The sequence below is a fragment of the Xyrauchen texanus genome, chromosome 10 (genome assembly GCF_025860055.1).
Source record: "Xyrauchen texanus isolate HMW12.3.18 chromosome 10, RBS_HiC_50CHRs, whole genome shotgun sequence".
Taxonomy (NCBI): domain Eukaryota; kingdom Metazoa; phylum Chordata; class Actinopteri; order Cypriniformes; family Catostomidae; genus Xyrauchen; species Xyrauchen texanus.
In genome coordinates this window covers 4,724,408-4,748,274 of record NC_068285.1, presented here as the reverse complement: position 1 = coordinate 4,748,274, position 23,867 = coordinate 4,724,408, and the positions used below count along the sequence as shown (strand labels likewise).

Genomic DNA, 23,867 nt, shown 5'->3' with positions numbered 1-23,867 from the left:
GTTGGGTTTAGAGGATTTGTTGGATTTAGGGGTTGTGTTGGGTTTAGGGGATGTGTTGGGTTTAGGGGTTGGGTTTAGGGGTGGTGTTGGGTTTAGGGGTTGTGTTGATTTTAGAGGATGTGTTGGGTTTAGGGGCTGTGTTGGGTTTAGGGGGTGTGTTGGGTTTAGGGGATGTGTTCGGTTTAGGGGCTGTGTTGGGTTTAGGGGATGTGTTGGGTTTAGGGGATGTGTTGGGTTTAGGGGGTGTGTTGGGTTTAGGGGGTGTGTTGGGTTTAGGGGATGTGTTTGTTTTAGGGATGGTGTTGGGTTTAGGGGTTGTGTTGGGTTTAGGGGGTGTGTTGGGTTTAGGTTGTGTTGGATTTAGGGGATGTGTTGGGTTTAGGGGTTGGGTTTAGGGGGGTGTTTGGTTTAGGGGTTGGGTTTAGGTTGTGTTGGGTTTAGGGAATGTGTTGGGTTTAGGGGTTGGGTTTAGGGGGTGTGTTGGGTTTAGGGGTTGTGTTTGTTTTAGGGGTGGTGTTGGGTTTAGGGCTTGTGTTGGGTTTAGGGGTGTGTTGGGTTTAGGTTGTGTTGGATTTAGGGGATGTGTTGGGTTTAGGGGTTGGGTTTAGGGGGTGTTGGGTTTAGGGGTTGGGTTTAGGTTGTGTTGGGTTTAGGGAATGTGTTGGGTTTAGGGGTTGGGTTTAGGGGGTGTGTTGGGTTTAGGTTGTGTTGGATTTAGGGGATGTGTTGGGTTTAGGGGATAGAATATAAAGTTTGTACAGTATAAAAATCATCATGTCTATGGAAAGTCCCCATATAATATGGAAACACAACGTGTGTGTGTGTGTGTGTGTGTGTGTGTGTGTGTGTGTGTGTGTGTGAGTGTGAGTGGGTGTGTGCAGTGTGTGTGTGTGTGTGTGTGTGTGTGTGTGTGTGTGTGTGTGTGTGTGTGTATGTGTGTGTGTGTGTATATGTGTGTGAGTGTGTGTGTGTGTGTGAGAGAGTGTGTGTGTATGTGTGTGTGTATGTGTGTGTGTGAGAGTTTATGTGTGTGAGTGAGCATGTATTTATCACTTTGTGGGGACCAAATGTCCCCATAAGGATAGTAAAACCCGAAATTTTTGACCTTGTGGGGACATTTTGTCGGTCCCCATGAGGAAAACAGCTTATAAATCATACTAAATTATGTTTTTTGAAAAGGTAAAAGTGCAGAAAGTTTTCTGTGAGGGTTAGGTTTAGGGGTAGGGTTAGGTTTAGGGGATAGAATATAAAGTTTGTACAGTATAAAAACCATTATGTCTATGGAAAGTCCCCATAAAACATGGAAACACTACATGTGTGAGTGTGTGTGTGAGGGTGTGTGTGTGTGTTTTGTGCATGTGAGTGTGTGTGTTTGTGTGTCTGTGTGTTTGTGTTTGAGTGTGTGTGTTTTTGTGTCTGTGTGTTTGTGTTTGAGTGTGATTATGTTGAGGAAGGAAGCTTTGCCTCCTGCTATCCCACAGCAGGACCATCTGTATCACAGCAGTGTGTGTGTGTGTGAGAACAATAGTTTTGAGCATTTGATTTGCAATTTATGCATTGAAATATATATTTTTTTATGACAGTAATATACTGGATTGACAAATAAAAAAAAAAACTGCATTTATATTCATTTTTCATGTGACAGTGCACGAAAATTCTTCGAGATTTCATTTATAACTTTAGCAGCTCCTTTGAACATTTGATTTATTGTTAAAAACACAACAACAACAAAAAAAAACGTCGTTATCACATATCACATCTGTTTAGATTAGATGGGCGGAGAAAATGATTTACGCGCTCTAATTGGCCCAAACCGACGAATGCAAATGAGGAAGGTGTGTCTCTTTGTCTATAGTCCCGCCCCGGTTCCTCGCACATTAGTGTTAATGAACAGCTCTGGGTGCTGTGACGCTCAGATCGGAAGAAAACGCAGTTTTAACCGTCAAACAGGTAAGAGTTTGTGTCTCTGCCTTAATTTGTGGTTAATCTTTAGTCTATATTTAAATGTCTGGACCCGGGTTGTCTGTATTGATATAGATCGCGCCACAAGAGTTTTAAATAAGCAGTTAAACTGTATAACCGACGGTTTGAACGGTCAGATTGTCTCGTGAGGGAACGGTTGAGAGTAAATGTGATGTTAATCCTGTTGCTCTCTGAGGGGATTTGAGTTTAAAGCTCATGTCTGACCATCTGCGCTCACAAAACCAACAAAAACACCGTTTAAATGAGCCAGATACCATACAAATAAGCTGACAAAACCGTAAAACCCCATCACATAAAATATAAATCATAGTTTTACTAAATATGATTTTAATTAAAGAATGATTTACTATATTACATTTCAATTAGGGCTGTTAATTGATTAACATGTTTAATCGAATTAATTACATTAAATATAAATTAAATATATTTTTTATAAACTAAAAATATATAAATATTTGCTGAAACAGGACCTCAAATAACAATTTAATTGAATGATAAAGTGTGTGTGTGTGTGTGTGTAATTATTAAATGAAAGTATTTTTTTATATATATATATATATATAAAACTGAATTGGTATAATATAACATGCATAATTATGTATAATATTTAAATTATTTTATATATATATATATATATATAATATATATATAATATAAAAATTATAATTATTTATATATATCTAACTATTAAATTACAGTATTATAATCATTTTTTACCGCAATCCATTTTGCAATTAAATTAGTCAATCTGTGCAAGATAGATTTATTATCAGGGCTTTTGTAAGAACTCGCAGTAGTCACATGCGTCAGACTTATTTGTAGCGTTTTATTTTGATTACGTCTTTTCATAAATACATTTGTTTAGTTGCTGTGTCAAGTTTAGCCTAGTTTGAAACATGTCTCTCGATCCCTGCATTGGGATGTGCGCCCCTTTCAGCTGTGCTTGAACGCAAGAATGTGTCCTCATCTTGCGCTGTCTCTAGTGTCGAGTAAGCTTCAGTTTCGCTTACTGCCTCCTGCTGAAAACTACAGTGGCCGTGAACTACAAAACCAATCATAAAACACAACTGCATAGCCGAAAACAAAAGAGCAAATCAGAAAACACAACAGCAATTCAGCCGAAATGGAAAGGGTAGGGTTAGGGAACCATAGCTTCTCACCCGATTGGCTGTGTGAATGAGACCGAGTCCTTTCCTCAGGATTGGTTCTCTGATCACTTACGCAATCATTTCTAAATTAATTCCAAATGCTCAGTTACTGAAAAGCGTGAGTGGTTTGTCACACAGTAAAACAGTAATGGGACACTTTATAACACCGAGAGCAAAAACAGAAGCGGGAAAAATTGTGTGCAAGTGTTCATTCAATTGACTACTATATTGCATATTCTAACATAAACACCGTTATTAAAAAAGCATTTTCTCATTCTGAATGTTGCAGCGGACTGCAGGCATGATGGCTCACTTTTGACATGTGAAGCCAGCATGTCCAGTTATGAGTACAGCGGTTAATTACTTAAGAATAAAAAACACTGACATTTTACCGAGATATTATATTGATATTGTAAAGGTTGTAGAAGGTTGCTATTATATATGCTGACTTGCTCTAGGTGAGATTTTGCCAGGTTGTGGAATTATACATGAACAGTATTTTGCATTCGTTTTTTGAGGAAATTTTTTTTTCCCCCCCTTTTCACCCAATCTGTAATGCCCAATGCGCTCTAAGTCCTCATGGTGGCGTAGAGACTCGCTTCAATCCGGGTGCTGGAGGACGAATCTCACGCGGCATCCACGCACAACTTGCCACGCGCCCCACCGAGAGCAAGAACCACATTATAGCGACCACGAGGAGGTTACCCCATGTGACTCTACCCTCCCTAGCAACCGGGCCAATTTGGTTGCTAAGGAGACCTGACTGGAGTCACTCAGCACACTACAGTATTTAATTATTTAAAAAAACCAATGTAAGTTAGTCTTTCACAACACTGGCAGCCTGTTACAACCTTTGTAATGTTACAACCTGCTTTACACATAATGGTCATGTTCTCAATAATTCAACATCATCAGTTACATTGTCCCCTCTTGAACTGTTTAATGTTTATTGCTCTTCTCTCCTCAACATGTTGATCTGTCTCTTCACTTTTACATGTGTGTCCAGCATGTTTGCCCTACTGTTTTCCTCCTGTGCCTTCCTTCTCTCTCTCTCTCTCTCTCTCTCTCTCTCTCTCTGTCTGTCTGTCTGTGTCTTTGTCTCTCAGCCCACTCTAACATTCCTGGAACACTTGTAGTGTTTCTGTTGGGTTCTCTGATCAGGGCCCAGCGAGAGAGACCGAACTGAAGGGGTTGGAGAGAAACTCCCCCTGAATTCCAGACCATGAAGGTCAAGAGGGAGAGAGAGCAAAGATCCAAATGTTCCCTAACAAGGAGTTGTAGTCCAACCCTAACTAACCCTGATCTAAACCAACCCTAATGGTGCGTTCACACCAGAGGCGTCGAGAGCGTCAAATCGACCGGAAGTCATTCATTTTCTATGACAGCCAGCGTCTCTCGGTGGCGAGAAGCGGTGCGGCGAGTGGTCTGAACGCACGGTAAGCCTGGTGCAAAGTGATTAAGAAGAGGAGATTGTCAAATCAGCAGACATCCACCTCACTGAAAATGCAGCAGTCAAAGATTCTGCCTGTTTACAAGAAAAATAAAGTAAAGCAGGAAGTAGGAGAACTGGAGATTGAAGCTCACACAAAATACACACAGAGGTCCGACCCCACCAGCTTCACAATATGAACATAATCATGTGGTCCAAGCTGGTAAATGCCACCAGTGCCACTGATTTACAGACACGGAGGATTTTCACCACATGAAGACTTGTTCAAAGCTGCAGCTGATGCACACGTTTACACACCGTGCACTAAAACAAGAGTGTGTGTGTGTTTATAATCATCACTACAGTAAACTGTAGAGCGACAGCACATGTTAAAAGAGAAGGAAATCGGAGAGAGAGAGAGACCGCTCTGGACAGGAAGTAAACATCTGCTTTATGTCAGAGGTGCTGAGTATTTTTACTGGGAGCGTGAGAACGGTGCTTATGAGAAGTGTTCACTCCTGTGGACGTTTTAACATGTTTTTACACCACTCATGTAAAGTAAACGTATCCAAAATCTGACAAATAAATGTTTTAAATGACAGTAAACAGATTTATACAATATGTTTCTATGTTTTCTGATAAACACTTGGTGCTGGACATTCCTGTCGGTGCAGGAACGCTCTGAAGAACTCGAGCGAGGCGTGTTGTCACCTGGTATTGCGATGTGTTTGGGCGATCCATTTGAAACGGGACGACGCTAAAGACTGGTGTAAATGGAGTGCAAAGCGTTGTGAGATTTGTGAAACTCATGTGACAAGATGGGACTCATTGTGGAAACACTAATACGCTTCAATGCGTTCGAAAAGCAGTATAGCACCGCCTACTCGCCTGTCAATCAACCGATTCACTTAAACACAAGTTTAAACTTTGCTAGTTTTTTATATTTTTCTCCCTAATGTTGGAACGCCCAATTCCCACTACTTAGTAGGTCCTCGTGGTGGCGCGGTTACTCTCCTCAATCCGCGCATGTGATCACGTGACTCGTTGTGCATGACACCGCGGAGACTCACAGCATGTGGAGACTCATGCTACTCTCCACGATCCACACACAACTCACCACACACCCCATTGAGAGAACCACTAATCACCACCACGAGGAGGTTTTCTTGTCTCTCCTTTTCTTTAAATGTGTGTTCCAGTGAGACACTTCCAATGCAAGTCAATGGGGTTTAATCTGTACACATTAAAATACTGTTTCACAAGTATAAACACAAGACATAAACAATATGAACATGATTTTACTGTCATTAAATCACGAACTGACCACATCTGTGAAAAGATATAGACAATTATACAACTCCGTTGCCATGACGACATAATGCCGTAAACCCTAAAACAACCATAACATTTTGATTTGAAACACATTTACAGCTCAATAATACACAAGTTGATTAAGTGCATTTATAAAATGATCAGCGTCACATTTCTGCCTTTAAACCTCCAAAAATGGACCCCAAGGTTCTGTGCGTATGAGCAATGGTAATCATGATGCTTGACTTAAACACCAGTAAATATACAGTCCCTCAGCTCTTGTTTTATTACCTTTGGGCAGTTGTTTGTTTCATGAGATCTGTTTCTGACAGCTGCAGGAAACGGAGAACATTCACTGCTGCCGTGACGGAAGGTTCCTGAGAAATAGTAGGACAACAGCATAGGATCATTCCTAAAGTGTTTATTATTCATCATAGAGGTCATGAAACAGGCTAGAATATGAGGATCCGTCCAAAACTGCTGCTCTCCAGTCACGTCTCTGATCGTTCTTCAGCTGGACTGAACCAAAGGATTGGGAAAGACTCTAGAAACAGGAAGAATATTCTTTGGACTCATGAGACTATCTTAACTTCTCTAAAACCATCTCCATGGTGCTAGGAGCTGGGAAACCAATATAGATAGATGGACCTCTGTTCAGAAACATCTGTGAACAGATTAAAAACTGTTCACCTTAAAGGAATTCTAGCGACTGTGCCAAGACGAATGGGCAAGAGATGTCGTGCCAGGATGTGCACCACTGATACAGACGTATATTGAGAAACCGCTGCAGTGAGGGTTTTTCACAGCGACCGTGAAGAGTACTTTGAGTTGATAAGAAACACACATTTTGCAGTTAAATAGCATGAACCACCTGAGCAAGACTGTGATGAAACACTGAGCAGATTTCTACAGCACTCTGTTACTGAGCCTGAACATATCAGTTAATTACAGGATTGCAATGTCATTTAAATTAAGGACAATTCAGACAATTAATTGCTTTATCTTTTAGTATATAAAGCTTTTAATTGAATAAGTCTATACATAAAAACAATCCAGATTAGAAGGGAAAAATGATTATACCCCGCAACTCGTGTCCCTGTTCATCTGTCTAATAGAAGGAAGATTAGCTCCGATTAGCCATTAATTAGCTTAAGTAGAGTTGCTCCCCCACACACACCCCCAAAGCCTGTTGTCAGATCCGCTTCAGGTTGTTGCGGTTGTTCATGTGGTGATTTTACCATTTTGCTCTTCATCCATTCAAGGTGATTTTGATCTTAAGGTTTGTTCATGAAATTCCGCGGGCAAAGAACGTTTGAGCGGGTGTGTGAAACCTGCAAAAGAACGAATTGCCAATCAGCCTCTTTACAAAATGGCCACTAAACCGATATCCTTGTCCATAGTGAATATTCACACTGAGGTAGCAGCTTCCTACTGGTCAACGTGCCGAGTTCACCAAACTCCACGAGGGGAAATTCTTCACCACCGGAAGTCCACTGTGGACTTATCCATCTTTGAAATCAATGAGAGTATGTCTGTAGATATGTAGAATTTTACAATTCAACAATATGTACCTCCTCATAATTATTCATGAGAAGTTGTGGCCTTAACCCAAGACGAGTGCCTTGTCTACCATCCTGAAGCATGCATTTGCAAAAACACGAAGTTGCATGTGATCGGCGCCTCTGAAATGTTAGTTTGCAATGTGTTTTTATAGAATAGTGTCTAAAGCATTGGACAGGTGGACGAGAGCTTATTTTAAATACATTATTTCCAATGCAAGGTGCCAATGACAACAGTTTGCCATTCAATCAGAAACCATTTTAAAACAGAAATCAAATGTCTGATGTACATTTGTAGACGTTTGATGTGAATCAATTCCATCACTGAGGGTCAGATTATCATTCTTACGATTCAGTTTAAACCATCTTTATGTTCCTAATTCAGTTATGAGCCAACTTGTTAGTAACTGTTTTATTTACAAGCCAAATCCAATGTTTGGATCTGTGCTTGGTGAGAGCTCATTTTGGACCCTGCTTGTAACCTTCTGATGGGGTTAATCTGAAGGCTTTTCTCTGGGTAATGGGTTGAAATCAGAGTGGTGTGACCTCTCTCACCGTTTAAACATGATTATTTTTGGATCATGACTGCCTTAGGAGCTTTACTCCAGGTAGATGTCCACCAGGAACTTTGAAAAGCATTGTGATTTAATGCTATGCTCTTCTAATGGTGTTGTTAGACCCCGTTTACACATGGTATTAAGAGGTGTCTCAGGTGAGTCCAGCACATGTGGTCAGGCGAGACGCATCATTGTTCACACCTGGTCACGTGAATGGACGGATCCGAGCGTTTGCACATCAAATGCCATTTGATCACATGCGTTTACGACCACATCTGTATGTGTTTTTCTGGCATCTTAACACCAGGTGTAAACTGGGTCTATTGTGCTAAATATTCTCACATGTCAAACACAACCATGCTGTTGATGCCAATTATAATAAGAATTACATTCTTGTTCACTGTGTTTGTTATTTTGAGGCCTTTCTCATGCATCATGTTTAATTTACACTGCAGAAACTCACAATTCGTGTAAAATATATATTTTCTGCTGTGGCCTGAATAGCGGTGCAGAAAACACTGGTCTGTATTACCACAGGGGTGATGTTGTTTTCTCCTTGTTTATGTGCAGATGACTGACAGGACATGGCTTTCCTCTATCGTCATGGCGATGGTCTTTTTGGCCTATCTCTTCCCAGTTGTCGCTACAGCCACGCCCTTTCCCAGGGATCTGCAGCCAATCAGTGTGGTGGGACTGGAGGGTGAGTCACATGACCTGGCAGAGACCGTGTTGGTCCCTGACAATATATCAACAAAGTGTGTCATGGAGACATTTGAATTCATCATTTACATTGAAATGTAACATTTTAATGGGCTAAAGGAGCGTGTTCTATGACCCATTTTTCCAGTGGTATTGAAATCGGTATTAAGAATCGTGAAATTTCACTGGTATTGGTACCAGCTGCTGAACTTTTGGTATCTTGACAACACTAACTGCGTGTGTTTGTTTCATGTTCCACAGACTCTCACCTGTATCCCAGTTTTCAGGGTGTGATGTCAGAAAATGGCACCAAGCGTCTCATTCTGGACTATCAGCGTATGATCAGAATCCATCAGATGCTTTACATCGCTGCCAGGTCACATTCGCTCTTTAACCATAAACGTTCACTTTAAAGGAATGGGATTCAGTGTATGAATGATTGTGTTTTGAACTTTAGGGACCACGTGTTTGTTGTGAATCTCACCACTGCAGTAGATCAGTTCATTCCACAGCAGGTAAACGCACTCGTTCACATTTCAGAGGTACAGGTTGCATATAAGTCTTACTGTCGGTCATGTGTGTTTTCAGATACTGACGTGGAGATCTACAGACGTGTCCAAGTGCACAGTGAGGGGCAGAAACAGTGTAAGTAGCATCACTATATATTAGCTCTGAGATCAGACACGTCAGACAGCAGGTCCGAAAAGATCTCCTTTGAGGGAGTTTATCAGTCAGTAATGATTCTCTGGTCACTGATTTCATGATGTGTCGCCATGTCCTGTAATACTAAAAACGTACAACTACACGGTATTAATCCAAAGACACATTAAAGCTTTTATCTTTGTGTAATTGTATTTCTTTCAGGATGAATGTTACAACTACATCAAAGTCCTGGTGCCTCGTAACGACGAGACTCTGTTTATGTGCGGAACCAATGCGCTCAATCCGGCCTGCCGTAACTACAGGGTGAGATTATAGAGACCTTATTTATAAAGTACTTCTACAATGGTGGAACAAAGCTTTCCTCTGGTATAATTTTTACACCATTTGGGTCCAAATTGACTGACTTCAACAGCTGGTGAAGTGCCGCCATCAGATGAACTCTGTCAGTGCTGCCACATTAATACATGCGTGCTAACAGGAAACCTTCGCATGTTTCCGCATCTCATTCTGTCTGTTGACGTGATTGTTTCATTATCAGCTGAGTACACTGGAGCAGGTGGGACAGCAACTGTTGGGTCAGGCCAGATGTCCATTTGAGTCTCGCCAGTCCAACGTCGGACTGTTTGCAGGTAAAACACTGAAACGCACACAGGGCACATCAGTTGACTTCCATCCCCTAAGGATTATCTGTTTGCCAATCATCACGCTGGTTAGCACCCAGCTTTATGTATTTATCTCCTATTTTCAGGACCGTCCCATCACACAAAATACACAGTCTGGGGCAAAATGCAAATTGAAGTGTCCAGTATGTCACACACAAAGCTCTGAACCCTCAACCAAAATTCCTGGATCTTAACACATCCCCAAAAAACATGGTTTGTGTCCCGTCTTCTGACTGGCATCGCCAGCAGGTGGGTGTGTCCCAAGACCAAGCCTATACAATCAAGAGATGGTCCAATAGAATCGATGCAAAATCTTGAACTGCATAAGGCGCACCCTTGCGTCTCTAGATGCAGAATTGATGTTTTTATCCTAGCCCACACTCCCTCCTCCAATACCAAGCTCAAATCTTTCTCCCATAATCTCTTAATAGAAGTTAAACCTCAGTCTCCCAGATTAAATGCCTAAAGAACTGAGATCTGTGAATCCCAAAATGTTGAAACATATTCTCAAAACATCTCATCACTCCGCTCTCATACAGGTCACCGAGTGTAGACACTTAATAAGATACTTATCACACAAACATGAAACATATGTCTAAAGAAAGCTTAAAATGTCTACTTTTAAATAAAACAATTAAAATTTAACACAAATATTCTCCTGTTTCCAGACTTGCCAGACAGGATTCAGAGTATTGACATTTGAAATATGTCCTAATAGGCAAGGTTAATTACATTTAAATGCTGTTTCAGCTAAAGCAGGTATTTAAATTGTATGCTGTATGATATAAATGATATAAAAATAATATGAATGTTTAGATTATATTTTATCTAGTGTTTATGCTGCTTCATTATCATCAACAAAGCTTGTGATTGCAAATATGTGTTCAGGTTAAATGAGTAAAATGCACTTTAAATATGCCCATATTAGAAAATCTTGCACCTCATCTGCGCTAGTTTTAATTGTCGCTCTATGTACAGGTGCGTGCCTCAGACGGACGCGTTTGGAGCGTCATAAATGATGAATTGTTTGGAAACATTCCTGTATTCTGTTGTGCTTTCAACATGAGTGCTTCTCGTTCTGTTGTTGGGGCTTGTAAAAATAGATGTTCTTCAAGCTTGAATTGCTCGAATGCAAGGAAAATGAATACTTGCACAGTTTTTTCAATTGGATACACACTGTGACTGAAACAATTCAACAATTCATCAGTTTCTCTTGTGCATTTGCAAAACTCTTCACACAACTCTCAGCAGTCCAGCTCAATTGTCATTTGAGATTTGTTTGTTTGACTCCCTTGGATTTAGTGTATTCACAATATGTGCGGCAAACACAACCAGATCAAATGGAAAATACCCAGAAATATATCAGATGAGATGCAGTGAGAGCTATAGGGAAGCTGGACAGAGCGCTATCTAAATGGATATACTGTAGCTCGAATAATAGGACATCTCAAGTTGTTGGTCACAAAGATTTCTTACAGTAGTTTATATTTGCACAATACATCACCATATGTGTGGGAAACCCAACTATATCAACCTCTACAGAATTGAGAGAAAACCATCAAATATTGGGGGATAAATCGCCTGTTCACCCCAAATCAAGAAGCTCAAATTGTCAATATGGTGGTGTAATCACCACCACGAGGAGGTTACCCCATGTGACTCTACCCTCCCTAGCAACCGGCCATTCTGGTTGCTAGGAGTCACTCAGCGCGCCCTGGATTCATGCTCGTGACTCCTGGGGGGTGATAGTCAGCGTCAATACTCGCTGAGATACCCAGAGCCCCTAAACCAACAACAACAAGGACTGGCTGCTCTGACATCACGATTCAACATATACAATCCATTGCTCACCAATGAAAGTTCATCATGAAATGCCACCGCCCTATGCATGTTTTGGAAACCGAGAAAAAAAACTACATGAATGAAAACACAAATCTAAAGCGGATCTCCACTGTTTTTTCTCCTCTGTATTTCAGCTGGTAATTTCTATTCGGCCACGGTGACTGATTTCCAGGCGAGTGATGCGGTCATTTACAGGAGTTTAGGAGGAGAGGGGCGACCCGTCCTGCGTACGGTCAAATACGACTCCAAATGGCTCAGAGGTGCCTCAACAGCTTTATCATGATAATCGAACTGTATACGTTCAATCTACCAAAACACATGAGTTTATATGAGTACAGATCAGTTGTTCTGTCGGTTTGGTATCAGACATTATGAACTGATGCAATTGTTAATGTCAACAGAACCTCATTTCCTGCATGCGGTGGAGTATGGAAACTATGTGTATTTCTTCTTCATTGAGATTGCTGTGGAGCACACTGCAGCGGGGAAGGTAACTGATGTGTGTGTGTGTTGTGTGTGAGAGTTTGGTATCACGGCACATTCATCTGCTGTGAGGAAAGTAGACGTTTGAGAAGTTCTGGTCCGTTAAATATCGGTTCATCACACATTTCTCCGTCTTCTGATGTAGGTGGTGTATTCGCGAGTGGCGCGTGTGTGTAAGAACGACAGCGGTGGCTCCACGCGTGTACTCGATCGCTACTGGACGTCGTTTCTGAAGGCGCGACTGAACTGCTCAGTTCCTGGAGAAACATTCTTTTACTTTGATGTTCTGCAGTCGCTCACTAACGTGCTGCAGATCAACCAGAGACCTGCTGTGATCGGAGTGTTTACTACACAGATCAACAGGTACACAAACTTACAGGTCTCTATTTTCGTAGCTGTGCTACGTGCAACATCCGTGCGCTACACCTTATTTTCGTGAGAGCGCTAATTCTAAGTGCAATTTTCGTTTCAGTGTTCGCTCTATCTGTGAGTGTTTGCATAAACTGTGTGTGTATTTTAATGAAGTGGCACAAAGCGCAAATTCGTGTTTTCCTGAGAAATGGGTCATTGTGCTAAAATGTTTAAAAACTACGTCTTAACTCAGCGCAAATTTTTGTATTAAAGGTGGGGTATGTGATTTTCTTTTTTGACCATTTTTTCAAAATAACTTGAAATCCTATTCCTAACCCACTTACTGGCTGTAAATTAGAAGCACTGAAATGAAAATTTAGCAATTTAATCATCTGTGGAACGGGCAGGACTCAACTCCAGCTGATCATTTTCAAGACCATCTAGAATCATTGGACAGAAAATGTGTCAATCAAACGGTCGTACCATGCCCCCCTCCCCCCACCACCCTGGCGTGCGTGTCCCGTTCGTGCGCATACTCAAAGCTCGTGACCCAGTAACAGGAAGTGCAAGTCGCCCGAGAGAGAGAGAGAGAGAAGGTGTAGTTGCTTCCGTTTGTAGAATGGCAGACAAGACACCATCACAGAAAAGAAAATCTATTTTCGAGAGAGCAATTGCGAACAAAACGGCCGAAAGAGAAAGGTCAAAAACAAGGGTCATTCTAGGCGATGCTTTTAAACGTTGGCGGCAACTGAAGGACTACCAACAGATGCGGCTGTGGCATTTTTTCTGCTTGACAGGTGAGAAGCCGATTAACTAGTAGTATTTAATCAGGGAACTGTCTTTACTGACGATATGCGCATGAGAATTGTAGCAGTTCTAACGTTATAGCCCAGCCATATGATGAACTAGCTAGCTAAACAACCTGTTTGGGGAGGAAGCTGATGTGAGCGATTGTATTTATGTATGGAGAATAGAGCTTTTATAGTGCTAGTGGGGTTGTTCCACATTTCTATGAATCCTGTTTTGAATAGAAGACCGCTGTACAGACGCCAGGGCTGGCTATGTTCTTTTTTTTTTTTACAGTTATGAGAAAATCAGCTCCAACCTATGCTAGCCTGGCTCGCTCTCGCGCATCTGAGTTTTCGCTCGTGCATGATTGCGCGTCCATGTTTTTCGAATGGGTGGAGTCAGGGCCAGCGTTGGAGAAGAGAAGGTAGGCCCTTATGAGTTGTGTATTTTCAAAATCTGCCGGCCGTTTTGCAAATCACATACCCCACCTTTAAGTGAGGTGAATATATTAGATTATATGGGTGTAACTGTACGCTCATCTCACGATACTGAACACATGGTTCGGTTCAAGATTCTTTAAACTGAGCCTGAATCAAGAAAAGTTAGGATTGAAAGTTTTTTTTTTTAGGGCCCAAACATTGAAAGTGCGGAGGCCCTATTCTTTTAAGGATTATTGTTATTCTTCATTCAAGCTAATCTGTACTTTTGGGGTACTTAACATGCATGAAATCTCACATCAGAGTCATCGCCATTAGATCAGGGCAAAATTGTAATTGGTACATATGTAGTTCTCATCAAACTGAACAACTTCCATACTCGTCATTAGCTGTCAAGACACTGCTTTAAAATGGGGGTGTAAGAAGGCCTCTGTAGCACCCCCATTTTCACCTACAGTCACCAGAATTGGTAAATATATAGTTCTCTTCAAGCTGGACAACTTTCACAAATAAATATATATTTTTTCATATAGTTATTAGCTAGGCCCAGCAGGAAGTCAGCCATTTTGGAATTTTTAATATTGCAGTCACTGAATTTTTAAATACTCCTCCTAGGTGATTCATGAGACTGTCACCACATTTAGACAACATTATACCCAAACAGATTTTGATATATTGAACGGTGTTGCCATGGCGAGGCATTCAACTAATGGTGGACAATGGGAAACAGGAAGTGTCTGATATCTTCTGTGTGTGATGCGTGATTTAGATCAAAATTGAGATGTATGTTAAGTCTTGGGGGCTAATCACATGGATGTGAATATGTTAGATCACGGTCATAGCATCACCACCTGGCAGCAGGAAGTGTGGCTCTTACAACAGACTTTAAAATAGTCTTCTTATATTTACTCATTGCTTCAATCGTTTATAATAATGGCAAATGCATGTGTCCACCTTGCATTGTTTTCTGAAAGCCACCAGGTGGAAATGGACCAGTTGTGCTCGCCCGTCATTGCTGCTTGCAGCTATATTATTATTATTATTATTACTTCTTTAATGAAATATGCAAAACTGTTCCTTTCCTTTAAAATGTATCTAAAGTACTGTTTTTAAAAGAGCTTTATGAACCATCAGGGATGAAGTGGAATTAAAAAACATCCTAGAACAGGACAATGGTGACGCCAAATGGAAATATTAGCTAACAATTCTGCTTCCTGAAAATACTGAATTATGTTATAGACATGTGTTCAATATTTTACATGAAAATAGTATTTTTCTAAAATTATATTTTCTCTGATTACATTTAAATATTCTTTTCAAAAATACATATTTAACAGAAGTGCATGCTTATCCAGTTAAAGAATAATAATTGACTGATAAATCAAATCAGACATGCCATTTAAATGCTGTCGATGGTGCTTAACTTGAATTGAAACCAGAATATTCCTTTAAATTGCACGTGACCCAGCACATTGGCGCTTTACGCATGCAGTTTAGCCAAACGCACTTGTGCCTAGACCTCATGACCATGCCCACTGATTAGCTTGTGCTTAAAATAGTGCTCATTGAGTCACTCACTAGCACAGTCAGGCAGTGTCCACACCAATACCTTTCGTTTAAGAAATACTGTGTTTCCCAGCATTCCTGGTTCAGCCATCTGTGGTTTTTATCTGGATGACATCGAGCGGGTGTTTAACGGGAAGTTCAAGGAGCAGAAGAACAGTGATTCAGTGTGGACGTCAGTGCCGGAGGAACACGTGCCCAAACCACGGTGAGGCACACTTTGAACTGTTCACACAACCAGGGTTTATTATACTGTTCGTACTTTAGGTGATCGGATGTCCAGATGTACGTTTCTAAACTCTGGGTTTACAAGCTTATTTGCAAATTGGCATTGTTAAACGCATCGATTGCTCTAGTACAGCATGCAAAAGTTTTTCCTCAGACAGTCATTTTAAATGTGCTTTAGTGCACTTTTTCTGACGTGTGTGTGTGTGTGTGTGTGTGTTCAGTCCGGGTTTGTGTGCAGGTGAAGGCTCTGCATCCTCGTTCTCCTCCTCTGTTCAGTTTCCAGATTCAGTGCTGTCATTTATTAAAACACACCCGCTGATGGACGAGTGTGTGCCACCAGTCAACAACCAACCGCTGATCACCAACACTGCCAGCAGGTACACACACTCACTCTCACACACACAAATCTAAATCAAGACATGCCAGTGTAACGTGTCATGTTGTAATGTTCATGTCTAGTTTCTTGTGCTGAATTTTGGTCATGTGCGCTAATGTTGTGTTCACATTGCCAGCTACTATGTCGCCAGTGGCTGGCGGTTAGGTCGCTAGTGGTGTGTGTGGAGAGTCTGAACAACACTGTTTCTTAACAATTAATGTTATTAAAATATCAGGATCACGTGAGCTCTATCATCTTATCTCATATTGGCTGTCGCTCCCGAAAGTCACTCTTCATTTGCATAAAGTTAAGCATTTCTCTACGTTGTTGCGTCGCTAGACATGCCCACATCTGGTCGCTGTCGCTCGTGTCGCCGGCTCTCATTGAAAATGAATGACATGAGGTCGTTTTGTCGCTGCGTGTCGCTGGCAGTGGGAACGCAGCTTTAGTCCTCATGGTGGCGTAGTGACTAGTGAGGACGAATCTCAGTTGCCTCCGCGTCTGAGACAGTCAATCCACACATCTTATCATGTGACTTGTTGAGTGCGTTACCATGGAGACGTAGCGTGTGTGGAGGCATCATGCTATTCTCCGCGGCATCCACTCACAACTCACCTCACGCCCCACCGAGAGCGAGAACCACATTATAGTGACCACGAGGAGGTTACCCCATGTGACTCTACCCTCCCTAGCAACCGGGCCAATTTGGTTGCTAAGGAGACCTGACTGGAGTCACTCAGCACATCCCGGATTCAAACTCACGACTCCAGCGGTGATAGTCAGCATCAATACTCTCCGAGATACCCAGACCCCCGATAGATTGTGAGACGAAACATTTCTTGTTCTGTGTTTTTCCAGTTAGCAGAATTACTGAACCACAATATTACAAAATATTTGACATATTTTCACACCTTATAGTCTTGGATGGATGGAAAATGATTTTAAGGTTTTGTCAGATTCACTTCCAGAAATAGTTTTGTGGTAAACGCACACGTGTAGTGCGCCTGTATGTGTGATTGCGACGTGCTTGTGTTGTGCAGGTATAAACTGACTCAGATTGTTGTGGATACGACCGCTGGGCCTCATAAGAACCGCACCGTTGTGTTTCTGGGTTCTGAAGATGGACGAGTTCTGAAGATTCTGACCGGCACTCAAGCAAACAGCTCTCACAGCTCCAAACTACTGGAGGAGATGGATGTGTACAACCCCACACAGTGAGCGAAACGACAACACTCGCTGTACTGCAGCAGCTGCCTTCACATTCAGAACTCTGACCCTTGACCCTGTGTTGCAGGTGTAACGGTGATCGTAGGATCTTGGGTCTGGAGTTGGATAAGGAGCATCACGCTCTGTTTGTGGCCTTTTCCAGCTGCATCATCAGAGTTCCTCTGAGCCGCTGCGCCCGACACGCCACCTGCAAGAGGTGCGACACACAAACGTTCAATAGAATGTGCTGACTTGAGATTGCATCAGTAAAGACTGAACAGTTCACAGACGTTCACATGATTCACTGTGTTCCTTTGCAGACGCTGCCTGTCCACTCATGACCCATACTGCATCTGGCTGCGCACAGGACGCTGCGCTGACGTGGCCCCGGGATTCAAGTAAGAATGACATCACTTCCTGCTAAACCACAACAACCAATCAGTGCAGCATAAATAGTGACATCTATTTATGTTTGAAATGTTTGAACAGGGCGGGATTTGAGCAGGACATTGATGGAGAACAAATACAGTTACCAGACGCATGCAACGGTGAGTGATGCTCTGACATTAATGTTCAATTTATTATTGTAAAATTAATATTATATTTATTACTTGGTACGTGGGATATAACAGTGAGATTTTCACAGTATTGAGGTGCATTGCTAATATTAATGTTAAAACAAAAACATAATTTTTAATGATTACTGCCCAGGATTAATTCAATTCAGTTATTGGTTGAATAATCAAGTTTGAATCCAGGGCGTGCTGAGTGACTCCAGTCAGGTGTCCTTAGCAACCAAATTGGGCCGGTTGCTAGGGAGGGTAGAGTCACATGGGGTAACCTAATTGGGCCGGTTGCTAGGGAGGGTAGAGTCACATGGGGTAACCAAATTGGGCCGGTTGCTAGGGAGGGTAGAGTCACATGGGGTAACCTCCTTGTGGTGGTGATTAGTGGTTCTCTCAATGGGGTGTGTGGTGAGTTGTGTGTGGATCGTGGAGAGTAGCATGAGTCTCCACATGCTGTGAGTCTCCGCGGTGTCATGCACAACGAGTCACGTGATCAGATGCGCCGATTGACGTCTCAGAAGCGGAGGCAACAGAGACTCGTCCTCCACCACCCGGATTGAGGCGAGTAACCGCGACACCACGAGGACCTTCTAAGTAGTGGGAATTGGACATTCCAACATTGGGGGATAAAATAAAAAAACACAAACAACATGTGTTAACATGATTTAACTGAGATTAAAATCACTTACTAACTTCATCTGTGGAAAGATATAGACAATATTACAGCATTGCCATGATGACATAATACCACTTTACAGCTCAATAATAAACGAGTTTTAACAAAGAATCAATTTAAGTGCTTTTATAAAATTATAAGTGCCATGTTTCTGCCTTTTAAACCTCCAAAAATCCCCCATTGTAAGTATCTCACTAGAACACACATTTGTGCTTTTTTCAAGAAAATGAGGGATGAGTCAAAATACATTTGTGCTAATCAACATTATGCCACAAATGCTTAACTTGTATTGAAACCAGAATATTCTTTAAAATGTGTTTGTTGTGAATGTGACAGTAGGCGGTAACATTATTGTACCTATAAACTTACTGAGTCATGCACATCTTGTAAAACTGTGACTGGATGCATTTTTATTATTTATGTATATTTTTTTGGGTTTAATTAAAAATATCTTAATGATGGCTAGTCATGTTGTGGAATGTTCTGGAATTAAATTAATGATGAATAATGGTCAATCTGTTTAAACTAATTCTCCATAATCTGCTTTTTGTCATTTTCATAGATGTAATCTCAACAGCAGTAAATATTCAAAACTCCCCTTTGGATTCAGTCTCTGGTCAGTGTCCACACACACACACACACACACACACACACATCTGAGCATGCCAAGCGCAGTGCTACACAACCATACGCTCTGTATTTTCCAATTTTCGTGAGAACAGTATTTCTAAGTGCAATTTTCGTTCCAGTGCAGAACACAAGTGGGCGTGGGTGGGAGTGTTTGGGTGTATTGTTATTTTATGTTAATGAAGTGGTTGAAAGAGCAAATTTCTGTTTTCCAGAGAAATGTCATTGCGCTATGATGTTTCAAAACTACGTCTTATCTCAGCGCAAAGTCTAAACTCAGTTCCTACACTTGCAGTTTGGAGATTCCACCAGCAGGTGGTGGTAAAGTCCATGTTCAAACTCTGAAAATATAGTGAAACATCAAATTGTTTCCTGATAATCACAGTTGTAGCTGTCTTATACTAAACAAAAATGTATGAGATTTGTGTTAAGCTATCTATAGTTCATTGTTTATTAATATCATGTTCATATTTACAATTGTATTGCCATCTCTCAAAGATTTAGCATTATGAATGTGGGTATGATATATTGATAGGATATTGGACTTGATAGACTAGATCTGCTTTGCTGCTACTGCAGAACAACTTCGGAGACTTGCCACTGCCTAGAATATAAACATGCATACTTAAACATGTGGACATGCTGCTACTGCACAATGAGTCGAGACGTGTATCGAGCATGTGTTACATGCTGCTGCACAAATAGAAATACAAAGGAAGCTGCACAAACCGAAAACACAACCCCCCCAACCAAGCAGATCGTGGCCAAGACTAATGCACTGCTACTACATGGCAATGTGCTTCTATGTGTCATGGACAAAGCAGACCTTACCATGCAAGCTGATGGTAGGAAACCCCAGCAACCACCTGACATATTTAGGGAGAAAACCCCTTAAAGAAGATAACCGCTTAACTGCAAAACTGAGCCATTTAAATATTAGACAAAAGAGAGACGCAAGTTGATTGGCTACCTGATAACAGTTAAGCTGATTGGCTTAACATGTCACATCTGAGCAAGCCGATTGGCTAACAAATAACAAGTTAAAGAACCTATCAGCTTGTGCCACATAGTTGCATGGTTGAACTTTGGTCAATCAACTTCTTGTGAATGTGTTGTCTTTGTTTATATCACTGGCGCTTAAGGGGGTGGAGTACATAAAAGGAAGCAGGCGCTGCAATAAATGGAGAAGAAACTCAAAATTAAACCGAACTTGACCCAGCACATCAGTGCTTAGCATGCGTGATTTCGCCAAACCCACTTGCGCCTAGACTTGGCGCATGCTTGCACAAAAATACCAAAACGTCATGCCCATGCCCACTGACTTTGCACTAATGAATTAAAGCTTAGTGCTCATATATTGACATCTGATTAGTAGGATCATTTCAGACATCAGCAACTTCTTTTGATAAACCTTCTTGAGGGGGTCTGGGTATCTCGGCAAGTATTGACGCTGACTACCACACCTGGAGTCACAAGTTTGAATTCAGGGCGTGCTGAGTGACTCCAGTCAGGTCTCCTTAGCAACCAAATTGGCCCGGTTGCTAGGGAGGGTAGAGTCACATGGGGTAACCTCCTCGTGGTGGTGATTAGTGGTTCTCTCAATGGGGCGTGTGGTTGTGTGCGGATCGTGGAGAGTAGCATGAGTCTCCACATGCTGTGAGTCTCCGCGGTGTCATGCATAACGAGTCACGTGATCAGATGCGCGGATTGACGTCTCAGAAGCGGCGGCAACTGAGACTCGTCCTCCACCACCCAGATTGAGGCGAGTAATTGCGCCACCATGAGGACCTACTAAGTAGTGTGAATTGGGCGTTCCAAATTGGGGAGAAGGAAAAAAAAAAAAGATAAACCTTCTTGAAACATTTTGTGGTTTTATTCTGAATGTTTTAATTCTTTCTGTCTGTAGGAGTGAAGCAGTCTCCTGCTGCTGAGAGTTTGAGTAACGGTTATCATTTCACTCTGCTGGGCGCGTGTGTGCTGGTGGCCTTTGTGTTGGGATCGTTTGTGTCGGGTTTGCTGGTGTCGTGTTACTGCAGTCAGAGAGCTCGACAAACGCAAGAGCCCGAAGCATCACCCCCAAACGCGCTCTCGCTCAACAGCCTCGCCAAACTCAACCACCTCATGGACGCCAAGCCAGACAAGAGCGATGTCACATCCTCCCAGATGTACAGCCTCGGCCCTCCGTGCAGACAGACTCCAATCAAACCACATGACATGGGTGAAACGTCAGGTGCATCTGGCAGAGAAGAGTTGATCTTGACTTTGCCCACTCCGGATTTGACTCCAGAACTACCCATTAAGAATATCAAGGCTTCCAACAACCAATGGGAGAGAAGCCACGCCCACAACACTATGGAAGGAAGCATACTTCGGCCCACGTTGGCGCTCACTCAGCAGGTATTTCCTGTAACTCAGAGCGTCTCTATAAATCAGACTCTTCCATGGAAACACACGCCCTCAGAAGGGTACAAAATGCAGAATGAGGTGGGCGGGGCAACCGTGATGACCTCATCACTGTTGCCAGGGGACATTATATTGGACCCAGGGTCGTACAGCCGGGCAATGCAGTCGACGTCATATTACAGTTGTTTAACACTTCCGCGAGAAACGGCAAACACTACGGCCGAATCCACAGCGTTTAAGCGGATTTCCCTTCAAACTCTTCCCGGACAGCAGGGTGGCAGCAGAGAGCCGGTGTCGTACGCCCATACGAAGCGGCACGTGCTTATAAAGATGGGCAACGGGATCACAACAGCCCGGCAACACAGTTTTAACCACAAAGCTGTGCTGCCACCACCAAGCCTATCCGCGCACAGCGGCGGAAACATCTACGAGATTCACAGGCCGCTAATCGTGGGCGGCTCGTGTCTGACGCGACAGCACAGCTACAGTGAACCGCCTCACCTGCAGAAGGCGGCGATCATCAGACGCACGGCGTCCCTGAAACCACAGATACCCCCGAAACCCGTAAACATCCGCCCCAAAACACTGCTCCTGCCATCTGCCGCCCACATCAACACACACGGCAACCATAACTATTGACCTCAGGCCCGTATGCGCTGTATACTGCCGACTATTATTTTAAAAATGGTATGTGAAACTGTTTCCAGTATACAACAATTCTTTACAATGTTGTGGCTTTTGTCACTTTAATAATGAGAGGACCATGAACTGGTTACAGGACACAATAAGAGAAGGGAAATGGGATCAGGAAACGACACAAGCTGAGCACATTCACTTCCTGCCCAGGTGGCGTCTAATAGAGCGCAACAGTCTGGCTCCAGAAATAAAAATGCATTCATTTTCTCCCTAGGGTGAAGCAATAGCAGTAACTTCTAAACCTTTAAAGCCAAACCGTGAGCTCTTGAGCTTGTTAATCCATGGTAAATGTCATTTGAACTTCCTGGTGAGGAACTACACTACCCATGATCCCGAGGGGGGAAATCCACCAATCAGGGTATCGCTGCAAACTAAGCGCACCAAAAGAGCTCTGCAGCTCCGCCCACTCCCATGATGCACTGCGAATGATGCAATGGAGTCGCCCTCCCTACGCTCAAAGGACTGATATATGTTTAACTTAAATACATTGTTTCTGCACTTCAAATCAACCGGTTTAGATCAGTAGCTTTATATTTGGATGACATCATTCGCAATGCTTCTGTGTTTTTGTCTGATTTTCAAACATGTTGTTTCGCTTCGAATCGAAGTTTCTAATGTTGCGATCGGCCTCGGAGCCGGTCCGTTTGGTGCACAAGGCTTCTGAAGGATTGATGAAATCCCTATGGAGAAAACACTATTTAAAGTGAACGAGCACTGTTGCGCTCTGCTGCAGTATCTCACCAGCATCACTTCAGACTTCTTGACATTTTAATGCAAACACTGAACAGACACGTGTGTAATCGGAGAGGGGGTGTTTTCGGTTTCACACATGAACAGATATATATATAACATCAATGTTTATACGAACAGCTGTGTGGACTCATTTTAATGTGTTTGTATTCATTTGTTCCTTGCAAGCTGTTTTAGAAAAGGGACCAAAGTTAAAAGACCACAGGTGAAGATGCTGACACTAACCCCGCCCCCAGTGCAGTGTCTGTTCATCTGAGGTTTGTATTACAGAATATGATGTTTAATAAGAGCACTATGTTCTGAGATATTGTTTCTATTTGTATTTCAGGTGATAATCTGAATTCACTCATCGTTATTAATATCATGTGTTGTATAAACGCTCTGTTAAATTACATTTACATTTACATTTATGCATTTGGCAGACGCTTTTATCCAAAGCGACTTACAGTGCACTTATTACAGGGACAATCCCCCCGGAGCAACCTGGAGTTAAGTGTCTTGCTCAAGGGCCCAACAGTGGCATCTTGGTGGTGCTGGGGCTTGAACCCCCGACCTTCTGGTCAGTAACCCTGAGCCTCAACCACTGAGCCACCACTGCCCCCCAGCAAATTACTCTGAACTCTGCAATTACACAATGATGCAGAAATACAGAATGTCACCTGTCAGATCTGTCTTTCATAGCAACACATGGTTACTTTTATGCTGCTTTTATGTGCTTTATGGAGCTTCAAAGTTCTGGTCACCATTCACTTGCATTGTATGGAGCTACAGAGCTGAAATATTCTTTTAAAAATCCTCATTTGTGTTCTGCAGAAGAAAGTCACATATCTGGGACGGCATGAAGGTGAATAGATGATGACAGA

The 23,867-nt window shown here is 42.3% G+C and overlaps 1 protein-coding gene across 4 annotated transcripts; it reads left to right on the top strand.

The window, feature by feature from the left end:
- Positions 1 to 1,871: 1,871 nt before the first annotated feature.
- sema6d (sema domain, transmembrane domain (TM), and cytoplasmic domain, (semaphorin) 6D) lies at positions 1,872 to 23,261 on the top strand. 4 transcript variants are annotated; one of them, XM_052135831.1, is made up of 19 exons: positions 1,872 to 1,950; positions 8,558 to 8,687; positions 8,948 to 9,062; positions 9,144 to 9,201; positions 9,275 to 9,331; positions 9,551 to 9,652; positions 9,888 to 9,978; positions 11,988 to 12,113; positions 12,255 to 12,343; positions 12,482 to 12,699; positions 15,553 to 15,684; positions 15,926 to 16,081; positions 17,121 to 17,294; positions 17,375 to 17,503; positions 17,607 to 17,684; positions 17,776 to 17,834; positions 19,091 to 19,144; positions 21,062 to 21,552; positions 23,173 to 23,261. In XM_052135831.1, the coding sequence occupies exons 2-19, from the start codon at positions 8,558 to 8,560 to the stop codon at positions 23,179 to 23,181; spliced, it is 2,268 nt and encodes a 755-aa protein (XP_051991791.1). In that variant the 5' UTR covers positions 1,872 to 1,950; the 3' UTR covers positions 23,182 to 23,261. The 4 variants fall into 4 exon arrangements, with proteins under 4 accessions (XP_051991791.1, XP_051991790.1, XP_051991792.1 ...); XM_052135830.1 differs by having other exon boundaries at positions 21,062 to 22,245; XM_052135832.1 differs by lacking the exon at positions 21,062 to 21,552.
- Positions 23,262 to 23,867: the final 606 nt, after the last annotated feature.